Source organism: Lynx rufus, unplaced genomic scaffold, assembly GCF_022079265.1.
Source record: "Lynx rufus isolate CCGP_SWC_20201006 ecotype Redwood Valley unplaced genomic scaffold, mLynRuf1.p SCAF_5, whole genome shotgun sequence".
Classification (NCBI taxonomy): domain Eukaryota; kingdom Metazoa; phylum Chordata; class Mammalia; order Carnivora; family Felidae; genus Lynx; species Lynx rufus.
Window position 1 is genome coordinate 90789298 of NW_025814867.1, and position 21569 is coordinate 90810866.

Consider the following 21569-nt stretch of genomic DNA (forward strand, 5'->3'; position numbering starts at 1 on the left):
ACAGATTATTTCAGACCCCCAGTACTCCACTCCCTACTCCCCAAAGAAGACACAAGAATGAGGCACAACACCTCTGCAGCAAAATCACATTGATTTTGGAGCTTTCTTTAATTTTTAATTTTTTTAATGTTTATTTTTGAGAGAGAAAGAAAGTACAGGGGAGGGACAGGGGTGGGGCGGAGAGGATCTGAAGTGGGCTCCATGCTGACAACAGAGAGCCCAGTGTGGGGCTGGAGCTCATGAACTGTGAGATCACAACCTGAGCAGAAGTTGGATGCTCAACCAACTGAGCCGCCCAGGCGCCCCTGGAACTTTTATCTTCCATAAAAAGTAACACTCCAGAAATGACAGACTAGTAGATTTTTACTTCTAAACAGACCACTTCTTGAGATGAAAAAAAATTTAAAGATGTTTCTTCAACTGTGTCTTTTGAAAGCTTGGCTCAAGACATCCTTCCAGCAGTTTTCTTACTCAATTCCTTTATCTTTCAGCTCTTGTTTAACACGTTTCAAATAACCAGGATCAGGGTAGCCAAACCTGCAGAAGGAAAAAGCCCTTTAGCTTCTTCACAAATGGTCTTAAGAAATCTGTACAGTAGATTCCTGGCATTAACATTCAGTGTTGCAAACATGAAAACAATCTTAAAGACAGATGACTTATAATCACTTGTAAGTGTGTAGAGGTGAGTCATTTAGCTGGTAAGTGAGCCTAGCTGTCTGCCCAGGATCTGCCTTCCAACAAGATGTTTTCATTTTCAGCTCATTGGTAAGCAGTCACTTTCCTAAAGTCATACTATACTATATTTTTATGGAGAATAATAATTTTCTACAGGAGAATTTTCAAATTTGGTAAATTTTCAAAAGTCTCAGGATGCATTCCTTTTTTTTTAAAGTTCTTTTTTATGTTTATTTTTGAGAGAGGGATAGAGTGTGAGTGGATGGGGGGGGCAGACACACACACACACACACACACACACACACACACACACATACACACACACACACACACAGAATCCAAAGTAGGCTCCAGGCCCCAAGCTGCCAGCACAGAGCCCGATGCGGGGCTCGAACCCATGAGGAAACTGGACAGCTATATGGAAAAGAATAAAACTGGACCACTTTCTTACACCATACCCCAAAATAAATTCAAAATGGATTAAAGACCTAAACATAAGACTTGAAACCAAAAAATTCCTGAAAGAAAACATAGGTAGTAATCTCTTGGACGTTGGTCTTAGCAACTTTCTTCTGGATATGCTCAGGCAAGAGAAACAAAAGCAAAAATGAACTGTTGGGATTACAGCAAAATAAAGTTTTTGCAATAAAACAAAAAGGCAAAATACTGAATGGGAGATGATACTTGCAGATGATAAATCTGATAAGAGATTAACATCCAAAATACATAAAGAACTTATTACAATTCAACACCAAAAAACCCACACAAATAACCTGATTTAAAAATGGGCAGGGGACCTGAATACACATTTTTCCAGAGATATATAGATGGCCAACAGACACACAAAAAGGCACTTAACATCACTAATCATCAGGGAAATGCAAATCAAAACCACAGTGAAATATCACCTCACAGTTGTCAGAATGACTAGTATCTAAAAAAACAAGAAACAAAGTGTTGACAATGATGTACAAAAAAGGGAGCCCAACAGGTGGGAATGTGAACCGGTGCAGGCATGATGGAAAACAGTATGGAGGTTCCTCAAAAAGTCAAAAATAGAAATACCATATGATCCAGTAATTCCACTGCTGGGTATTTACCCAAAGAATACAAAAACATTAGTTTGAAAAGATATATGCACCCTATGTTTATTGCAGCATTATTTATGATAGCCAAGATATGGAAGTGACCTAAGTATCTATAGATAAATGGGCAAAGAATACGTGATATGTATCTATATCTATCTATATGTATATACACTCTATAGCTATGTAATAGAATATTACTCAGCCATAAAAAAGGATGAAATCTGCGGCACCTGGGTGGCTCAGTTGGTTGAGCACCGGCTTTGGCTCAGGTCATGATCTCACAGTTTGTGAGTTCAAGCCCCACATCGGGCTTGCTTATGTCAGCACACAGCCCTCTTTGATCCTCTCCCTCTCTCTTTGCCCCTCCCCCACTTGAGCTCTCTCTCTCTTTCTCTCTCTCTCTCTCTCTCAAAAATAAATAAATATTAAAAAAATTTTAAAAAAGGATGAAATCTTGCCATTTGCAACAACACAGATAGACCTAGAGATGATTATGCTGGGTGAAATAAGTTAGAGAAAGACAAATACGCCATATGACTTCACTTACACGTCGTATCTAAAATACAACACACACACACACACACACACAGAAACAGTGTCACAAATACAGAGAACAAATTGGTGGTTGCTGGAGTAAGGGAGGCTGCTGGTTGGGGGAGATAGGCAAAAGGGGTGAAAGGAACTAAAAGGTACAAACTTCCAATCGTAAAATAAATTAAGTCACAGGGATGAAAAAAATACAGGGAATATAGTCAGGATATTATAAATATTACGTCTATAATGTATATAATATACATTATATTATGTATATAATATATATATTGTATATATATGTAATATAGTCAGAATATAATAACAACTTTGTATGGTGATAGTAACTAACTACACTTGTGGTAAGCACCACCTAATGTACACAATTGTGGAATCAACAGCTGCACACCTGAAACTAATATAACATTGTATATCAACTATACTTCAAAAAAAGACTTTATTGTATCCAATCCCACTGCTGTAAAGTCTCCTTATAGCCACATCCTCAAATTGCCGTATTTTATAACCTCTAAATCCTATTTAGCAATCATTATGTTTCAGAAGGTTCTCACTTTTGCGGGCCCCCAAAACGGGATGTTTTGTGGTGGATGTCATTCCATGTAATGACATCTGAGATTCCTAATACTCGAGACTCCCCCACCGTAAAAATCAGCTTTTGGTTAAAGGCCCTACGAAGCAGTCTCAAAACTTCGATTCCTTCCTCATTATTGGGCAGGTATGCTGTTCGTTGTACTCCAGAGTATGCCTTTCCTGGGTTTGGGTGCTTTTCCTGTATGAAGACAAGAAAATATCACCTGAAAACACTCCCATGTCTAAATTTTACTCTACAGATAGACATGCTCATTTGTAGATAAGGAAAATCAAAAACAAACAAAATATTAAAGGTTTGTGCATATTCCCAATAATTCATATTTCTCCTCTCTCCCTACATTCATGCTGGAAACACTATTCATCTTCTGATTTGCACCATTCTAACACATAATCACCACTCACTCTTTCTCTGCCTTAATAGACACAAAAGATACCTAAGTTATAAGCAAACATTGCTACCTTTATCACTATTTAAAGCCCTTGCATGAAAATAATACCCTGGGAAATCCAGTAATTGGCAAGAGAACAGTCTCTTGCTCTGTAATTCTAACATACTGGAAAGAAACCCATGTACCTCAAGAAACACTTACTGTTTGAATGCCTCCTTTCATGTTATAATTAATCACAATGGAGCCACAGGATTCATAACCTGGAAGTGAGTCTCCTAGGACAGTGACAGTCATGGTTCCCTCTGGCTGATTGCCTTTCTGGATACCATAGGAAGTCTGGCACACAGGACAGACCGGTTTATAGGACATGGCTTTGTTGATACAAGGGGAGCAGAATTCGTGCTTGCACTTGGGTAGCACTTCTTTGTTACTAATCATGTCCATGCAGATGCTACATATGTCCTCTTCCTTGTCCATGCCTGACGCCCCAGAATCGGCAGAGTGCTGGAATGTGGGTGAAGCTGTTTTTGAATCATTACTGTCAATGTCCATGGATGTTTCATGGTCCTCATTCCATTTGTCTCCAGCTAATGGGGACATCCCCACTTTTTTAAAGATATACTGCTTTGCCTTTGCAAGGTGATCTGGCAATCCAATCAAAGTCATTGACTCTTGATTCAGTACAAAGTGTACATTAGGATGCTGTTTCCTAAAGCCATCAGCAAACTTGGTCCCATGTAAGTGCATTCTCTCTTTGCCCAAAGGTTTCAGCGAAAGAACTTCTCTCATCACCTGACATGACACATGTTGATAGACATCAATGAAACTTGCATAAGCATGGGCAGACAGATCTAATTCCTTGTCCTTAGGTTCAAATAGGATGCAGGTTTTCTCAGTGTTTCCTGAAACCTTACATTGAGTGTCATACTTTTTTTCTATCTTTGGTATCTCCTGGAGTATTTCAGCTTCTAAAAGCTTATACTGAAAAGTATCAACTTCAATTCCATTCATCATGCATCTGGGAGTTGATATTTTCACAGGTCCCATGACAAGACTTTCAGAGTCTTTCAGAGCAAAAAAATATCTGGCAGCTGAAATGTCATCTTGGGTCCCAAGGAGAGTTAATTCTCCTCCTTTCTCCTTTATAAGGAGCTTTGTAAACCGATGATTCAATTCCTGTTTGATTTTATTTGCCTGCTTACTGTCTGCGAAAGCAACACATTGTTGCTCCAGAAGTCCTACAGTTTTCTGAAATTCACTGACAAAAAACTCCTGAGCTGCTCTGAGGTCACCTGGTTGATTCGAGGTGAAGTCTAAATAGACTATGTTCGAACTCTGCTGGATTATTATTTTTACACCAAATCTGTTCTGTATTGAGTCCATCTTATCAGGATAGATTAATTGGAAGTATTCAAAGAAAGGCAAGGGAATTTCAAAATGGCCACTTTTTTCTTCTGCCCTGTTTTTTGGTTCAGGGGAATAAGGGCAGCCGTTCTGGTGCTGATGGACTGGCTCCTTCTCTGTTGTCAAAGAGGAAGATTCATGTTTCTGCCCCCTTTCCCAGAGTTGCTTATTCAAGAAGTGATGTATTTTTTCAATATCTCCGAAGGTACCACACACCTTCTCAATTCCATTGTGCCCTTCCATCTTTTTGATGTTGGGGCAGATGGTGGTTATGTGTTCCCTCTGCTCTTTAGAGAAGAGGTCGCAGTTCAGGTCAGCTGTGACACTAAGAAAGATCTGAAATTTTAAAAGGAACAAACAAAATCTCTCACACATCAGCTCAACAGTCTCCTGTCAGGACAGTGTCTAGAGACCAGACAAATAGCCATTATGTCTTTCCTTAGCAGAGAGGGTGACTTCTTTCAAACCCTTTTTGCGGAGGATGCCGTATGCTACAGCCCAGAGGTTCTCAGCTCTGTCTGCACATTAGAATCACCTGGGGAATGAAAACAAAGCAAAAGAAAAACAAACAAACAAACAAACAAACAAAAAAGCCAAGGACCAGGTCCATCTCCAGAGAGTCTGATGTAACTGTAGAGCCTGGGCACGAGGCGTATTTAACAAGTGACATGGACAAGAATTCCGGATTCTAGAGCCTCCCACTCTCTCCGCTATTGGGGAATGGAGTGAAGGGAAGGTACTTCTGCTCTCAGGCCAGCAGCTGTGGTTCTCACAAGAGTCTGTGAGCTTGGAAGGGAGTCATAAATCTGAAAAGGATGTTTTTTCCTATTCTTTTTTTTTCCTATTCAGTTTTTTCACTTCTTCAATTCCCCTCCTTTTTAAAAACAGAAACAAAAACAAAAATTAAACACCTAACTGCATGCAGTACTGCTGGGCCCTCTAAATCCTGTCCTTTGAGAAGCTCTAATATAGGACAAAAAAACAGCAGTTAAGCTAAAAAGGACAGAGGCAAATTGAATGTAATCGAAAAGCCAGATTTCTATGATCTGCTCCCCTCAAGGTTTTTGCATGTGCTATTTCCTCCACATGTAACGTCCTTCCTCCAGATCTTCTTTCAAATGTTTCTCTGAATGCGGCCACTTCTTACACCTCCATCAGGACCACCCAGACTCCAAGCCACTGTCATCTTGCTCCCGGCCTGCTACAAGCCCTCCTAACTGGGCTCTCACCTCCTGCCTCTGCTCTGGCCCCTTCTGAGGACACTCAGTCCTCCACACAGCAACCGTTACATTACATTTAGAAATGTAAATCAGGGGGCGCCTGGGTGGCGCAGTCGGTTAGGTGTCCGACTTCAGCCAGGTCACGATCTCGCGGTCCGTGAGTTCGAGCCCCGCGTCGGGCTCTGGGCTGATGGCTCAGAGCCTGGAGCCTGTTTCCGATTCTGTCTCCCTCTCTCTCTGCCCCTCCCCCGTTCATGCTCTGTCTCTCTCTGTCCCAAAAATAAATAAACGTTGAAAAAAAAATTAAAAAAAATTAAAAAAAAAAAAAAGAAATGTAAATCAGATCACCCTACTCCCCTGGTTCAAAATGATTGATCAGATGAATCCCCTAATATTGAAGTTAAAATCCAAAGTCCCTACCTTCATCCCCCCAAAACCTGACTTCTGGCTACTTCTCCAAATTCCTTTCCTGTCACTCTCTTCCTTGCCCACTGCCTTTTAGGCACACCTGTCTCCCTCCTTGAAGCCTTGGGGTTGAGGATAGAAGCTCCTGTCTCAGTGCCTTTGCACTTGTGCTTCCCTCTGCCTCAGACATTCTTACCTCACTTAGTTAGCTCCCTTACTTCATTCATGTCTCTACTCAGACACTATCTCATTTGAGAGGTTTTTTCCTGATATCTTATTTGCAACAGTGGTCTCCAGATCCTGTGACAGTGCCTGGCACACAGCAGGCAGTTGATATTGATTGGTTGAATGACTGCATGGCTGGCTCCTTCTCATCACTCAAGTCTCAGGCCAAACGTCATCTCCTCAGAGAAACTGTCTCTGACTTCTGGTCAGAAGCAGCACCACTCCCTTCCCCTTCCTCACCCTGGCCCTGTCACCCTCTAAGGCAAAACCCTATTATATTTTCTTCATAGCACATATCACTGCCTGAAATTATTTTACTTATCTTGTTTACTTGCTTCTTGTCTTTCTATGTACCTCCCCACCCAGCAGGGACCTTGTCTATTGTGCTCACTTCTATGCCCCAAGGCCTAAAAGAGTACCCGCCTCCAAGTAAGTCTTCAGCAAGTGGTGGTTGGATCAATAATGAAAGATATGGTGAATGGAGAAGAAGGTGCAGGAACATACCCACCTCCTTCTTTCAGTCCTCACCTTTTGGACACAGGAATCCACGGCATTAGGAATATGTTCTTTGTTTGGATGCCTCTCACCAGAAGCATCTTGTGACTGTGCCAGCGAAGATGTTCTGGGTCTTGCATTCTTCTCTGTTGGATTCTCAGTGGGCTCCAGAAAAACAGTCACAAGTTTGTTGTCAATGATAATTTGATGCTTTTCTTTCTTCAAAACTCTCTCTTTAGCTTCAATGGAAACATTTAACACATACATACACATGGGAAAGGCTTCAAATAAACATCTTATTCGCGCATCTGTACCCTGCCCCAGCAGCTTCCCAGGAAGGCTGCTCCCTGCATCCTGGAATGGTGGACTGATGACAGGGCATCTGTGCAGGAGCCCAGATTCAAACTCTAACGGGGGCAGCTGTAGAAATGAAAGCTCATGATAATGGAATACAGTCTACTCTTTAAAAGTCGCGTTTCTGAAAATGTCTCCAACTTCCCATTTTAATGATATGGAATAATATTCATTATATAAAGTTAAGTGAAAAGAGCAAGAATCAAAAATAGAATTCCTAAATGACAAGAGTTTACAGGTATCTAGGGGAGAGAAAGGTGTTCTTCCCAGAGCTAAGAAATTTGAGTCAGGATGAGGATACTGGAAAGCATCAACTTTAAAATGCAGTCTGATCAGGGGCCCCTGGGTGGTTTACTTGGTTAAGCATCTGACTCTTGGTTTTGGCTCATGTCATGATCTCACGGTTTTGTGAGTTCGAGCCCTACATCGGGATCTGTGCTGACAGCACGGAGCCTGCTTGGGATTCTCTCTCTCCCCTTCCTCTGCCCCTCCCTCTGCCCCTCTCCTCCTCATGTTGTCTCTGTCTCTCTCATAAATTAATTGATTAATTAAAAAAAATGCGGTCAGATCAGATCACCAACCAACTGGGCACTACTGGGCTCTTGTCTCCCTGTTGGGTTGCATCTTTGGGCAGCAAGAGGCCCTCCCCCACCATTCCTCTCCCCACCAGACAGTGTGTAGCAAGCAAAACGGAGTCTCTTATGTCAAACAGGGGCCTGGGTCAAGCAATGACACAAGTAGTTAAAGGTACTGCAGCTAAGAGACATCGCTGGGCCCAGCATCAGCTGACACCCCAGAACTGATAACAAGCAGAAGCAGAGGAGGTCGGCAGGGGCCCAAGACCAATTAAATCCCTTTAAAAAGCAGGAGGGGATTTTTGCAGCAAACTGTCAGACTCTTCAGACATGACCTCTCTATGTCGGACCACTTAAAAAAAGGCAGCTGCGGAGGAAGGTCCTGCCCGACTGATCTACGAAGAGAGCTGAGATCCTTCACCGCTTGAAAATAATAAGCAGTAAGTGCTGAGAGCTGACCCCAACGGAGAGAGAGGCCTTATCTCAACTGCGCGCTCACAGACTGATTTCACCTTTGGTTCGTTAACTTCCTACACCCTTCTGTTACTTTGTTGTGTGGCTCGTCTTCTGTCCCGCTCCGTGTGCTGTGTAGGAAGTGAAGTTTAAATCACATGGTGAAATGTCACTGAGTGTGGAATCCTGAACCTGCTTTATAATTGTGGTCAACTTTGCTATATATATGCCGAATAAAGCTGACCCTTTGTGGAAAGACACAATTCCTGTGTGCACCTTCACCCCGTGCTCACGACCCGGTGCTGTGCTTTCTCCCGCCCTCTGTCTCCTACGTCACCTTGACCTGGGTCTGCTTGGAATCCCTCAGGGCCGGGTCCCTTTGCACCCGCAGCGGCCCGCTGCTCACCTTCCCTTTCCATGAACGTCACCTGGAAGGTGACCTGGTCCCTGGGGTCGAGGGGCTGGACGGTGCACTCCCCGCCGCCAGAGTTCTGGCTCTGGAAGTAGATTCCCAGCTTCAAGCGTGTTCGGGGGCTGGACTCGGACACCCGCACCAGCAGCGGGGACGGAGAACGGAGGGTCGAGGCCATGGCTCTCGGCGTCGTCGGGCTCCGGGGGTGCGTCTAGGCCCGGGCGCGAGTGCGCCGCGCCCAGCCGCCCTGGGCCGCAAAGTTTCAGTTTCGCTTTTCCGGAAATCCCTCCCCGTTTCTGCAGAGTCGTTCCCCCTCCTCTCTGGGCCGCCCTCCCTGCTGTGGCCCGCCCGCCGGGTGAGTAGGTCCAAGCCCCCCAGCCCCTGACCCGCCGCCGGCCTGGGGTCGGGGGGCGCTGCCGCTTCTCTCCTGCGGGCTCGGGCGGGGTGGGGGTGGGGGTTCCCAGGGCCCTGCGTCCCCTTGTGAGGATGGGGACCGCGCAGGGCTCTACGTCAAACTAAGTTTCTCCTGTGTTTATGATTCCTTTTATTAACTCTTCTTGTTGTTACTATTATTTGCGGCGAAAATGTAATTCACATTGTGAATTCGGGTAAAACGTACCTACATTTCTTTTAAAATTTGAATTTGTTTACCTGCATTATGACATGTCAGCAGTTCTCTCCCTCCAACTCTATCCTTTAGAGTGGCCCTTGGGACTTTTGTACCCTGAGGCCTCGATTTGGCTAACAGTACCGACCTGGGTAACGTCCTGCGTACCAGGCAATAAAGATAAGAGCAGAGGCCCTGACCTCAGGGGCTGGGAAAGGAAGGTGGACTTGTGAATAAAGAAGCAAAATCTTTTGGAGGCCTCCAAGAGTAAGTTGGAAGCAGAATCTTAAGAGTGAGGGGTGGGGAGCATCTGAGGCACTAGGATCCCTGGGTCTGAAGCACAGAGGAAGGAGCACTTGGTCTTGGAGGAGGTGAGATGGGACAGAGGAAGTGTCTGGGTCAATGCCGACCAATAGAAATAGGATAGGAGGTGTGTAGGTAATTTTAAGTTTTTTTAGTACCCATATTTTTAAAAGTATATGCTCATTGATCAGTTAACACCTGTGTCAATTGACCTCAGTACAAAGTTGTTCTTTACAGCCTTTATTACAATAGCAGAAGATTGGGAACTCCTTAACTATCCATAAATAGGGAGACCTAGAAGTTTAATAGCTTATAGTGCATCTATACTATAGAATGTAAAAAGCAGCAAAAAGAATGAAGAAACCCTTTATGTGGTAACATGGAAAGATCTCAAAGATACATGACATGAAAAAGGCAAAATGCAGAAGAGTGTGTAAAAGATGCTACCTTGTGTGTAAAAATGCCTCTGAAAGGATCCAGGACAAGCTAATAACATTGATTGCATCTGGGAAGGAAGCTTAGGGGTACAGGAGGGAGACTTTTAAATTTGTTGTAAATGTGAACCAGTAAATATTACACCCGCTCAAACAATAAAATGTAAACTTGAATACATTTCAATCTTTATTTTCTTTAAGGTTATTTATTTATTTTGAGAGAGAGAGAGTGCACGCGCATGCACAGGAGGGAGAGAATTGCAAGCAGGCTCTGTGCTGACAGCACAGAGCTTGATGTGGGGCTTGAACTCACGAACTGTGAGATCATGACCTGAGCTGATACCATGAGTTGGATGCTTAAAGCTTAACTGACTGAGCCACCCAGGAGCCCCTACATTTCAATCTTTAAAAAGAATGTATTGCCTCAAAGCAACAGGCTCTGAGGCCCTGAAATGAAATTTTGTCAGTGGGCAAGGAGAGTAGGGGCAAATGTGAAAGTAATTTAGGTGGTCAGGACCCAGTGATGGGTTGAATATGGCACAATGGAGAAGATTCTAGATTTCTGATTTGAGTGGGAAAATGGTATATCACTTACTGTACTGTGGAATCCAGGAGATAATGTGTGGATTTTGGAGGGGCTGGTGAGAACAGTAGGGGTTAGGGAGTAGGGAGGGAGAGATTATGGGTCCAGTTTTGCAGAGGCTGTGTGTGAGGGGACTATGGGACATCCAGGTGAAGTTGAAAATTGAGGATCAGGAGAAGCATAGCCTAGAGATAGGTATGGAAGTCATATTTGTGACTGGTGAGTTGGAGCCTTGAGAGTGGATGAGATCACCCTTGGAGAGTGGGTCGAATGAGCTGAGAAGCACCGGTCAGACAGATTTCTGGGGCATTCAATTAAGGAGTAGACCATGGAAGTGAATCCAGGCAAAAGGCCTGTAAAGGCAAGGTGAGAGGTAACAAAAGAACCCAGGGAAGTTGGCATAGGAGAAGCCAAGAAGGCAGAGTTTCAGGAATCAAAGAATGAAATGCTATAGAGAACCGTCAAGTAAAGATTAAAACAAAAGATAGACTGCTGAGATTAACCATGTGGAGGAGTGCTGGGGTGAGATGGAGAGCCAGACTACAGTGTGCTGAGCGTGCAGATGGACAAGAGGAGAGTCAGCTCCTTCATACTACCCATGGAGAGAAAGAATAGGAACCACTGATGGAAAATCGGGAAGGCATTTGTTCTTACTGTTGTTTTTAAATTGGAAGAGACTGAATGGGGCAATATGTTCCTTGTTTCTAATTTCTTTGGGCTTAAGTGAACCCCACTCCCACTGCCAAGTCTATCCCTAGGTCTTCAAGGAAAATCCCTAGATCTGAAGGAAAAACAAGTACAACAGCATCTAAAGCAAAAGCCCACTGGAAGCCCATAGCCAAGCAGACACTGAAGCCATCCTTCTTTTGTGAAAACAGCAGTGCCCTCTAAAGGCAGAAATGTATCTTGTCGTTGCATTTTGGGATTCTATTGGACTTGCTGCTTTTCCTGATTCTTAAGAATGATTAGTGCTCTGGGGGGGGGGGGGCGCCTGGGTGGCTCAGTTGGTTAAGCATCCAACTTCCACTCAGGTCATGCTCTCATGGTTTGTAAGTTTGAGCCCCACGTTGGGCTGTGTGCTGACAGCTCAGAGCCTGGAGCCTGTTTCAGATTCTGTGTCTTCCTCTCTCTCTCTGTCCCTCGCCTGGCTCATGCTCTCTCGCTCTCTCACTCTCATAAATAAATCAGTAAATCAATAAATCAATAAAAGAATGATAGTGCTGTACTGCTGTCGATAGTGCAACAAAAGTTTTCTGCAACAGAGGCATTAGAAATCATTTCAGAGGCCTGAAGGCAACTATGTGGGCAACAAAGGTGAGCAACTGTATCTTCAAGCATTGCCATCATCATTCTCCTAAAACTTGCCAGTCTTTAATTCCTCCCTATTAGAGGGACAATTTTTAAGATACATTTTTTGAGAGTTTCTGATTTTTATCCAGAATATCCCCCCCCCTTTTTTTTAAGTCTTACTTGTTTTGAGAGAGACCACAAGTGGGTGAAGGGCAGAGAGTGAGAGAATCCCAGGCAGGCTCCATCCTGCCAGCACGGAGACCAAGGCAGGGCTCAATCCCACGACTGTGAGATCATGACCTGAGCCAAAATCCAAGAGTCAGCCAGCCGCTCATCTGAATGAGTCACCCAGGCGCCCCTGACATTCCGCTTTGTACTTTGATCAAGGATATTTATCACAAACTTAGTAACACACACTCTTCACTGGCACAAGCACAATTTCTTCTTTCTTCAGATACCCTTCAGGCGTCTTCATGCACTCGTAAGTCCGGTTTTTCCTCATTTTCTTTTCTTTTGAGTGCAGTGCTCAATCCTACCTCTTGGTTTCATCCTCCTCTCCTAGATATGTAAAAGCTTGCTCCATGTTTCAAGGCCTGGCTCTGCCCTTGCCTCTTCCCATAAAGGTTTCCCTGCTGTTGTCCACATAGCTCTTTTCTTTCTCTGAACTACGGGGAAGGTTTCAACTGGAACCTCTCTGTGAACGATAGAAGGCGAACAGCAACAACAGCAGCAAAAACAATGTGTGCTTCTTCACCAATGAAATTAAAAACTACTCAAGATCAGAAATCATATTTAGTCTTCCTATGGTGTATTTTTACCAAATTCCCTGAGAAACTAGTCCATGCTTATTTCATCGTTTCTATTCATTCCTAGAAGCAGGCAACCATATTTGGGAATGACAAGTTTATGCTTGGAAACACAAAACAGAGTATAAACGGTTAAAGATCCCAGGGGCCTAGAGGATGGACTTTTCCAAGGTAGAAAGTGTAAGTATCTACACATGATGAACTTTGATCAGCACATGAATAGTTTTTCCTGTAACAGAATCCTGGGGTCTTTAGTTCTACTTGGCATTCTTCTTTGGTTTTAATAGCCCAATGAAAGTTTTTACCTTGCACCATGTGAGAGATGGGCAATCAAGAATGTGCTAATGTAAGCAACAGAGTCAACATGAGAATGGGTGTGGTTTGCTTGTTTGTTTGTTTGTTTGCTTTTTAGACAAACGGAGCTCAACGGGGCTTGAACTCCTGACTCTGAGTTCAAGACCTGAGCTGAGATCAAGAGTCAGACACTTAACCCACTGAGCCACCCAGGTGCCCCAAGGATGGGTGATTTTTAAAAAAATGTCATCTCGGTATCGTTTTGATTCTATCTACTCATTCAGCAATTCTGCCTTTGCAGGATGAGTTGGGGAAGATAGGAGAGGACTGAAAATCAGAGAATAGAGAAAAGGCACCTCATGTGTTTAAACTGAAAATTCTATGTTCAGGCTTGTGTCCTGAAATAAACCATTGAAAGTAGGTTCTTACTGGTAGATGGGGAGGTGTAGCTGATGAGGTTCATGTGCCCATGTCTCCTGTTTTGTCTAGTGAAACCCCGAAAACCTTTGGAGATTGGAGGCCTCTCTGGGAGTTTGGGGTCATTTTGGTTTGTGACCTTTGGACCTTTTCATGTGTTAATCTCCAACCCTTCATCTCACCCTGAATTAGAAGTTCATTGGCCTTCAGGGAAGTAGGGTAGGGTCAGTGTTTGCTGGGACATTTAGTATTTCAAGTATGTCAGGTACACAGATTAAACAAACACGCGTTCCCCTTCCCCCTCAAACTTAGTGCTTTTTGTGGGGTTTTTGTTGCTATGTATTTATTAGGCTGTAATTGTTATCAGTAATTCTGTAGTCGTTCATTTGCAATTTTTTAAAAACCATTTTATTTATCACAGGGTCCTGGAGCAGTGGCTTACAGTGAGAAATCAGGTAGGATCACCTCACTCTTGTTTCGGCGGATCTCTGCTTAGGCCTTTCCTCCTTGGAGAAAGGGGAATCTAGAAGCAGAATGTGTCCTCCCTCCCCAGGTGCTCAGGTGTGAGAGGACATCATGGTGACCCAGCACATTCCTCAGAAGGGAGACTGCTTCAGGGGCAGTGTGACACCAGCAGGAGTATTCTCTTAGTGCTCCCATTGATCTTTTGCTTTGCCCACCAGATGTGAGACTCTTCTGACCACAGCCCCAGAGCTGATATTGGCCAGAAGTGACCCACTGATTGTCCTTGTGCTTAGCAAGTTGTATGAGCCGAATGGAACCTGCCTAATCACAGGAGTGGCCCACGTGAGATTTTTGACCAAAGCACAGGCCAACTTGATTTGACTATTCATATGCTGCCACCAGAGACTGAGGCCACCAGAGATCTTTCTAGGTGGCTCAGATTAAAAATGGGAGTTGAAGTAAAATGTAATTACTTACTATTTTATCTGTTTTGTGACACACATTTTTTCACATCTCTGAAATAGGGTTACTCCCTAACGGTCCGTAGAGTGCCTTGGCTTAACTGGCATCGTTGTTTCCTCTCTCAGTGGCATGTGATAATGATGGCTTAGGCTTCATGAAATACAGTGTCACAGGTTGGTTTCTCCAGGAAGCAGAGACTGAGATGGAGTTAGGGGTACACAAGGTTTATTGTGAAAGGAAAAGAAAAGAAACCAGACTGGGTGGTGGAGACTATGATGAAAACCTGGCAGAGCTCTGCCAGCCTGAAAGTACCCATTACAGAAGCCCTATGTTGAACGTGAATGACCGGGCTCAGCCGTTGATGGGTGCCACCCTGAGGATGCTGTGACCTTGGCTGGAAAGCTGACATGGACCCTGAGGGACGACTAACAACTGGAAGCTGTTACCTTACCCTATTCCTCCCTTCATAACTGCATTGAAGTTTGGGGGAGGGGGGGTCTGAGCAGCACATCTTATCTGCCACATACAATAAAAATACTTCTTAGGTTTAATTCCACCAGAATTGTGCCATGAAAGTAGAGTATGATGAAGAATCATTTACTGTAGCACTATCAGTGCTCCACACACTTGCTGGACCGTGCCCCCACAGAAGCATTCTCAACCGGTAACTGATGGAAGTTGAATAAATATCAGGTTTTACCCCTCTGGTGGTAGAACTGAGACACATGATCTGCACTGCCCCCTAGTGAAGTGAAACTTCATTTGCTTTGTAACACACCCTGTATTCATTTCCTTCCTTGCAGGTCTTACTTCCTTTTCACTCCGCCCTCCTCATCCTCACCCACCCCTGGTGTTTTCTAGGGTCACCTCCCGAATAAACTTACACTCAAATCCTTATTTCAGAGCCTGCTTTAAAAGAACCCAAACTGAGACACTGACAAAAGCAAACAAGTTAGGAATAAAGCCTCCATATATATTTGACTCATAATTAGGTCCTTTCCCATACATAGGCCTTAAGCATGGGTTCCCAGATCACCGTATTTACATAGATTTTAAGAATTCGGGAGTCCCCATACACATAGTTTTCTCACCACCATCACTGTAACATACCATTTACTCAGTACTTACTGTGTGCCAGACACAAAACTAAGCACTTTATAGGTGACCTCTCATGAACAACTCTTGTATATCCGTGGCCTAGTTACATGTCTGGTTGAAAAGGAGAACCAGGAAGGGGGCGAGAGGAAGTTCATCTCTTTTGCACGTGGGAAGCTCAGTGTCCTGGTGTGAAATGGAATTACATCCTTTGCAAAGGAACCCTTGCTCATTTATTTTTTATTTTCTCTCCTTTTCCAGAGACTGCCACTCTTGAAGAAGGCTATGGTTGGCAAATTCCCATTGATCACAATGCCTTCACAATTTTAAAAAATAATGAGAGTCAGCTGTGTGAAGTCCTTCAGAATAAATTTGACTGTATCTGTACCCTCATCTCTCCATCCCCAGAAGGTAACAGTGAGTCTCTGCAAGTCTTCAGACAAATGCTCATTCCTGGGTTGGAGTTATCTGTTTGGAGGGATGACCTCACCAGACACACTGTTGATGCTGTGGTGAACGCAGCCAATGAAGAACTTATTCACGCGGGAGGCCTGGCCCAGGCCCTGGTGAATGCTGGAGGCCCTGAAATCCAAGAGGAGAGCCGAAGGTTTATTTCCAGATTTGGTAAAATACCAACTGGTAACATAGTTATCACAAGAGCAGGGAGACTTCCCTGCAAGTTAATTATCCATGCTGTTGGGCCCCGGTGGGTGGCAAAAGATCGTCAGAGATGTATCTGTAAGCTGCAGAAGGCCATTAGAAATATTCTGAATTATGTCACCCTTACTGAGTCAGACGTTGAGACAGTAGCGATTCCAGCCCTGAGCTCTGGGATTTTCCAGTTCCCTCTGGACTTGTGTACACAGACCATTGTGGAAACTATCAGTTTTTATTTCCAAAGGAAGCAACTGGCTGGTAATTTGAAAGAAATTCACCTGGTAAGCAATGAGTACCCTACTGTTGTTGCCTTTAAAAATGCTTCAGAAGTAATCCTAGGGGTGAACAAGCCAGGATCCCGGGTGAATCAAGAAGCCACCCCACCTGTCAACATGATTATTGTAAACAATTTGACTCTCCAGATTGTCCAGGGCTACATTGAACAGCAGGAGGTAAGTCTTTGTTTCTGATCTCTTGCCCTGCCAAAGGAGATCCCTGATTACCTACCAAGTATTTTTTTTTAATGTTTGTTTACTTATTTTGAGAGAGAGACAGGCAGGTATGGGGAGGACAAATGGGAGAGGGGCAGAGAGAGTGAGAGAGAGAATCCTGAGCAGCCTCTGCACTGTCAGTGTGGAGCCTGACTTGGGCTCAAATTCATGGGCTATGAGTTCATGGCCTAAGCCCAAATTGAGAGTTGGACACTTAACCAAATGAACCACTCAGGTATTTTTCTTAATACATACTATTTCAGATGCTGTTTAGAAAGCATCTTGTTAAGGCTAAGAGTATAAACTTCAAAGACAGTCCCTCTGGATTTGAATGCCAGCTGTGCCATTTGCTAACTGGGTGATCTGAATCGAGTTCATTTATCTTTTGGCCCTGGGTCTCCTCACCTGTAAAATGAGAATAATCATAGCACTTATATCTTTTTTTTTTTTTAATTTTTTTTTTCAATGTTTATTTATTTTTGGGACAGAGAGAGACAGAGCATGAACGGGGGAGGGGCAGAGAGAGAGGGAGACACAGAATCGGAAACAGGCTCCAGGCTCCGAGCCATCAGCCCAGAGCCTGACGCGGGGCTCGAACTCACGGACCGCGAGATCGTGACCTGGCTGAAGTCGGACGCTTAACCGACTGCGCCACCCAGGCGCCCCAGAGCACTTATATCTTAGAGCATGAATCAATACACATAAAATGTTTAGAATAGAGCTTGGCACATGATAACTATGATTATTATTGTCATTATTCTTAGGTAGCATGAGGAAATAGAACAATCTTTGATTCCAAGGAACTTGAAATCTATTATACTTTTAAAAAATGTTTATTTATTTATTTTGAGGGGGAGAGAGTGTGAGTGGGGAAGGGGCAGAGAGAGAGGGAGAGAGAGAATCATAAGCAGGCTCCACACTTAGCACAGAGCCTGATGTGGGGGTCAATCTCACGACCGTGAGATCAGGACCTGAACGCATATCGAGAGTCAGATGCTTAACAGACTGAGTCACCCAGGCGCCCCTATTATCCTCTTTTTATCTAAGAAAAAAATTCTCTATTTTAAAAATCCCATTGGGGAAACAAACCATCTGAACATTTCTGAAGCAACCTATCACTATTAAACAAAAAAGTCTTGGGGCGCCTGGGTGGCGCAGTCGGTTAAGCGTCCGACTTCAGCCAGGTCACGATCTCGCGGTCCGTGGGTTCGAGCCCCGTGTCAGGCTCTGGGCTGATGGCTCGGAGCCTGGAGCCTGTTTCTGATTCTGTGTCTCCCTCTCTCTCTGCCCCTCCCCCGTTCATGCTCTGTCTCTCTCTGTCCCAAAAATAAATAAACATTGAAAAAAAAATTAAAAAAAAAACCAAAAAAGTCTTAATACAAAATAAATTCGCAGTATTTAAGAGTATGTAAATTTGTGACAAGAATGTAGTAGACCAAGAAAGATTACTTCAGGAGACATGGGTTTTGAATTTGATCTCAAGTTATGATGGGTATGAACTGATGAGAGTGGCAGCCTGGCTGCTTAGAATGACTTGATCAGAGAGACACAGAAGTGGTTGACAGACTGAAAATAATGGACTAGACAAGTCAGGACTGGTCAGGACCAGTCAGGAGATCTGGGTGAAGCTGTAAGTTGTATACTTAGTATACTGCTCTGTGTCAGGGGTTGTGGAGAATACAGAGGGTAACTTAGCATTTAGCCAGGGCTCATTGGGCACAAAAGTGAGGGCCCTGGCAAGGAGGAGAGAGAATCAGGGTAACCATGAACCTGGATATTTCTGGGTTAGTGAAGCTCCCCTGTTGGGCAGAGCACCTTAAGGATGGGGATCATGACTTGTTCATCTCTGTGGCCCCAGGGCCCAGTCTGGGCATGCATGCATGCATCTAGGTGTTCAGCAAATTATTGATGAAAAAGTTAAGGGGCAGCAGGGAAGAGGAAGAGAAAGAATATAAGGCTATATTCTTTTTATTTCTGACCAGTGATGTCACACTTAAGTTTCTCCTATGGCCACAATCAAATAGACTTAATCATAAGTGAGAAAATACCCCAAATCGCCAGCAAGACAATTAGAGAAGAAGACTGAGGGGACCCACCCCACAAGATGAAACATTTATTCAGTAAGTCATTAATATGCCACTTAAAGGGGCGCCTGGGTGGCGCAGTCGGTTAAGCGTCCGACTTCAGCCAGGTCACGATCTCGCGGTCCGTGAGCTCGAGCCCCGCGTCAGGCTCTGGGCTGATGGCTCAGAGCCTGGAGCCTGTTTCCGATTCTGTGTCTCCCTGTCTCTCTGCCCCTCCCCCGTTCATGCTCTGTCTCTCTCTGTCCCCCCCCAAAAAAATAAATAAAAACGTTGAAAAAAAAATTAAAAAAAATATGCCACTTAAAAAAATTTTTTAAGTTTATTTATTTTGAGAGAGACAGAGACAGTGTGAGCAGGGGAGGGGCAGAGAGCACGAGGGGGAGAGAGAGAGAGAAACCCAAGCAGGCTCCGAGTATCATGCAGAGCCTGACGCAGGGCTTGAACTCACGAAACGGTGAGATCATGACCTGAACCGGAACTGAGAGTCACATGCCTAACCGACTGAGCCACCCAGGTGCCCCATTAATATGCCACTTTAAAATTAAAGTGGAGGGGCGCCTGGGTGGCTCAGTCGGTTAAGCGTTTGACTTCAGCTCAGGTCATGATCTCACGGTTCATGAGTTCAAGCCCTATGTCAGGCTCTGTGCTGACAGCTGGGAGCCTGGAGTCTGCTTCGGATTCTGTGTCTCCCTTGCTCTCTGCCTCTCCCCTGCTCACACTCTGTCTGTCTCTCTGTCTTTCACAAATAAATAAACATTAAAAAAAACTTTTTTTAAATTAAAGTGGAGATATCCTAGTTGAATAACTTACCCCTTTCAGTTTACTTTTATTTTTATAAAAGTAAAATTTTATTTTATTTACTTACTGCCAGCACCATTAAGGACCTTAAAATTAAAAAAAAATTTTTTTTTAATGTTTTATTTATTTTTTGGAAGAGAGAGATAGAGTATGAGTTGGGGAGGGGCAGAGAGAGAGAGAGGGAGACACAGAATCCGAAGCAGGCTCTAGGCTCTGAGCTGTCAGCACAGAGCCTGACTTGGGGCTCGAACCCACAAGCTGTGAGATCATGACCTGAGCCAAAGTCAGACGCTTAACTGACTGAGCCACCGAAGCGCCCCAAGAACTATAAAATTTTTAAAGGGTGCCAGTGCCCCCAGATTGGAAATTCCGATCGCACTTTCAAAGCGAAGCATTCATTAACATCCATGAAAAGTACCTGGGTTGCCTGCAAAGGGGGCCAAAGCCATCAGGATGATTTAGGAGGATTTGAGCATGAGGGAAAATAAGGCCACCACCCCCTGTCACACAGCTCTCAGGGCTGCCTAGGAGGTGATTTTACTGAAAATACAGCCCATGTGTATGTGCAGCTCATTGCTGAAAGGACAGACAAAGAACTGGTAAGAGCAGTTGCCTGTAGGACAGGTGGGTGAGTGAGGAGGCATCCAGGGAACCCAGCACGAGGGAGGCCTAGTTCCACTGAAGACTTTTTTCAACTCATTTGTACTTTCTTTAACCATGTACTGCTTACCTTAAAAATAAAAACATCAGGGGGCGTCTGGGTGGCTCAGTCAGTTAAGTGGCCAATTTGGGTTTAAATTATGATGTCACAGGTTTGTGAGTTCCAGCTTTGCTGCTAGCCTGGAGCCTGCTTCAGATTCTGTGTCTCCCTCTCTCTCTCTGCCCCTCCCTTACTCACACTCTGTCTCTCTCAAATAAATAAACATTAAAAAAAATTAAAAAATATAAATAAAAACATCAGGAGGTAGAAATTTGCTGAGAAATTTTATTTCCACTCTCTGTAAAACAAAACAGAATTCACACAAAAATAGTAAAATGGGGCAGGGAATGAAACCATTTCTTGATAAAGGTTAAAACAAATCGCAGGAGATGCTTAGAATCTTGGAATATAGGGGGTATAAGGCAGCAAGGAGCTGACAGATGTTTGCAATAAAAATTGTATCATTTATACATTTTACCTAATTTCTGAATTGGACAAATGGACTCATGGCAATCAAATGGTCATTCTTTGGACTTAAGAGTTTCTATCTACTGTCAAATGACATTTTGTGAATTTAGGGTCTTCAACAGTATTTTTAAAAGCTCCTCAGCAAAATAAAGATTTAAGAAAGAGTAATTTAACAAAGATTCCTGTCCATTTTTTTTTCTTTTCAGACAGATGTAATTGTTAATTCTGTAAATCCACTGTATGGTCTTAAGTTCGGACCTGTGTCGACATCAATTCTACAACAAGCAGGAGAAGAAATAGAATTGGAATTTAACCAAAAAATTACTGAGATACCTCAAGAGTCTCAGTTGGTACTGATCACAAAAGGATTTAAATTGTCCTGTCAATATGTATACCATGTGTTATGGCATTCAAGATACTCCAAACTGACAACAGTAAGTGCAAAATAAGTTTCTCTTTACATAGTTCCATAGTCTGTGTAGTCTTTCTGGATTTCCATCATGTCATTACATTTATGAAACGTTGTTAAGTGGGATAGTCCTCATTCTCTACCACCCTGAAATATGGAAAAGGTGTTGTCACAAGTTATCTTAAGAAGTTTAAGGGACGCCCGGGTGGCTCAGTTGGTTAAGCATCCGACTTTGGCTCAGGTCATGATCTCACGGTTCATGGGTTCGGGCCCCACCTTGGACTCTGTGCTGACAGCTCAGAGCCTGGAGCCTGCTTTGGATTCTGTGTCTCCTTCTGTCTCTGCCCCTCCCCTGCTCATGCTCTGTC

At 43.8% G+C, this 21569-nt stretch overlaps 2 protein-coding genes across 3 annotated transcripts in view; one reads left to right on the plus strand and one right to left on the minus strand.

Annotated features, from left to right (window-relative positions):
- Window positions 1-345: 345 nt before the first annotated feature.
- DTX3L (deltex E3 ubiquitin ligase 3L) lies at window positions 346-7793 on the minus strand. Of its 2 annotated transcripts, XM_047098604.1 has the most exons (4): window positions 7078-7793; window positions 3497-5035; window positions 2867-3084; window positions 346-537 (listed from the first exon to the last, which is right to left on the minus strand). In XM_047098604.1, exons 1-4 carry the CDS (start codon window positions 7315-7317, stop codon window positions 468-470), a joined length of 2067 nt encoding a protein of 688 aa, XP_046954560.1. In that variant the 5' UTR covers window positions 7318-7793; the 3' UTR covers window positions 346-467. The 2 variants fall into 2 exon arrangements, with proteins under 2 accessions (XP_046954560.1, XP_046954561.1); XM_047098605.1 differs by lacking the exon at window positions 7078-7793 and having other exon boundaries at window positions 3497-6069.
- Window positions 7794-8652: 859 nt separating this feature from the next.
- Window positions 8653-21569, plus strand: part of PARP9 (poly(ADP-ribose) polymerase family member 9) — a 38151-nt gene continuing 25234 nt past the window's right edge. Inside the window, 5 exon segments of the mRNA XM_047098606.1 lie at window positions 8653-8745; window positions 8747-9193; window positions 13994-14027; window positions 15856-16703; window positions 20999-21226. Coding sequence (XP_046954562.1) covers window positions 8653-8745; window positions 8747-9193; window positions 13994-14027; window positions 15856-16703; window positions 20999-21226 — 1650 coding nt within the window.

Excerpts from the sequence above, each read along its gene's own strand:
- DTX3L (XM_047098604.1), bottom strand. The coding sequence starts at position 7,317 with ATGTGTATGTATGTGTTAAATGTTTCCATTGAAGCTAAAGAGAGAGTT. Across the intron at positions 3,085-3,496 it reads TGAAAGGAGGCATTCAAACA|GAAAAGCACCCAAACCCAGG; the intron begins GTAAGTGTTTCT and ends GTCTTCATACAG. Across the intron at positions 538-2,866 it reads CGTTTTGGGGGCCCGCAAAA|GTTTGGCTACCCTGATCCTG; the intron begins GTGAGAACCTTC and ends TTCCTTCTGCAG.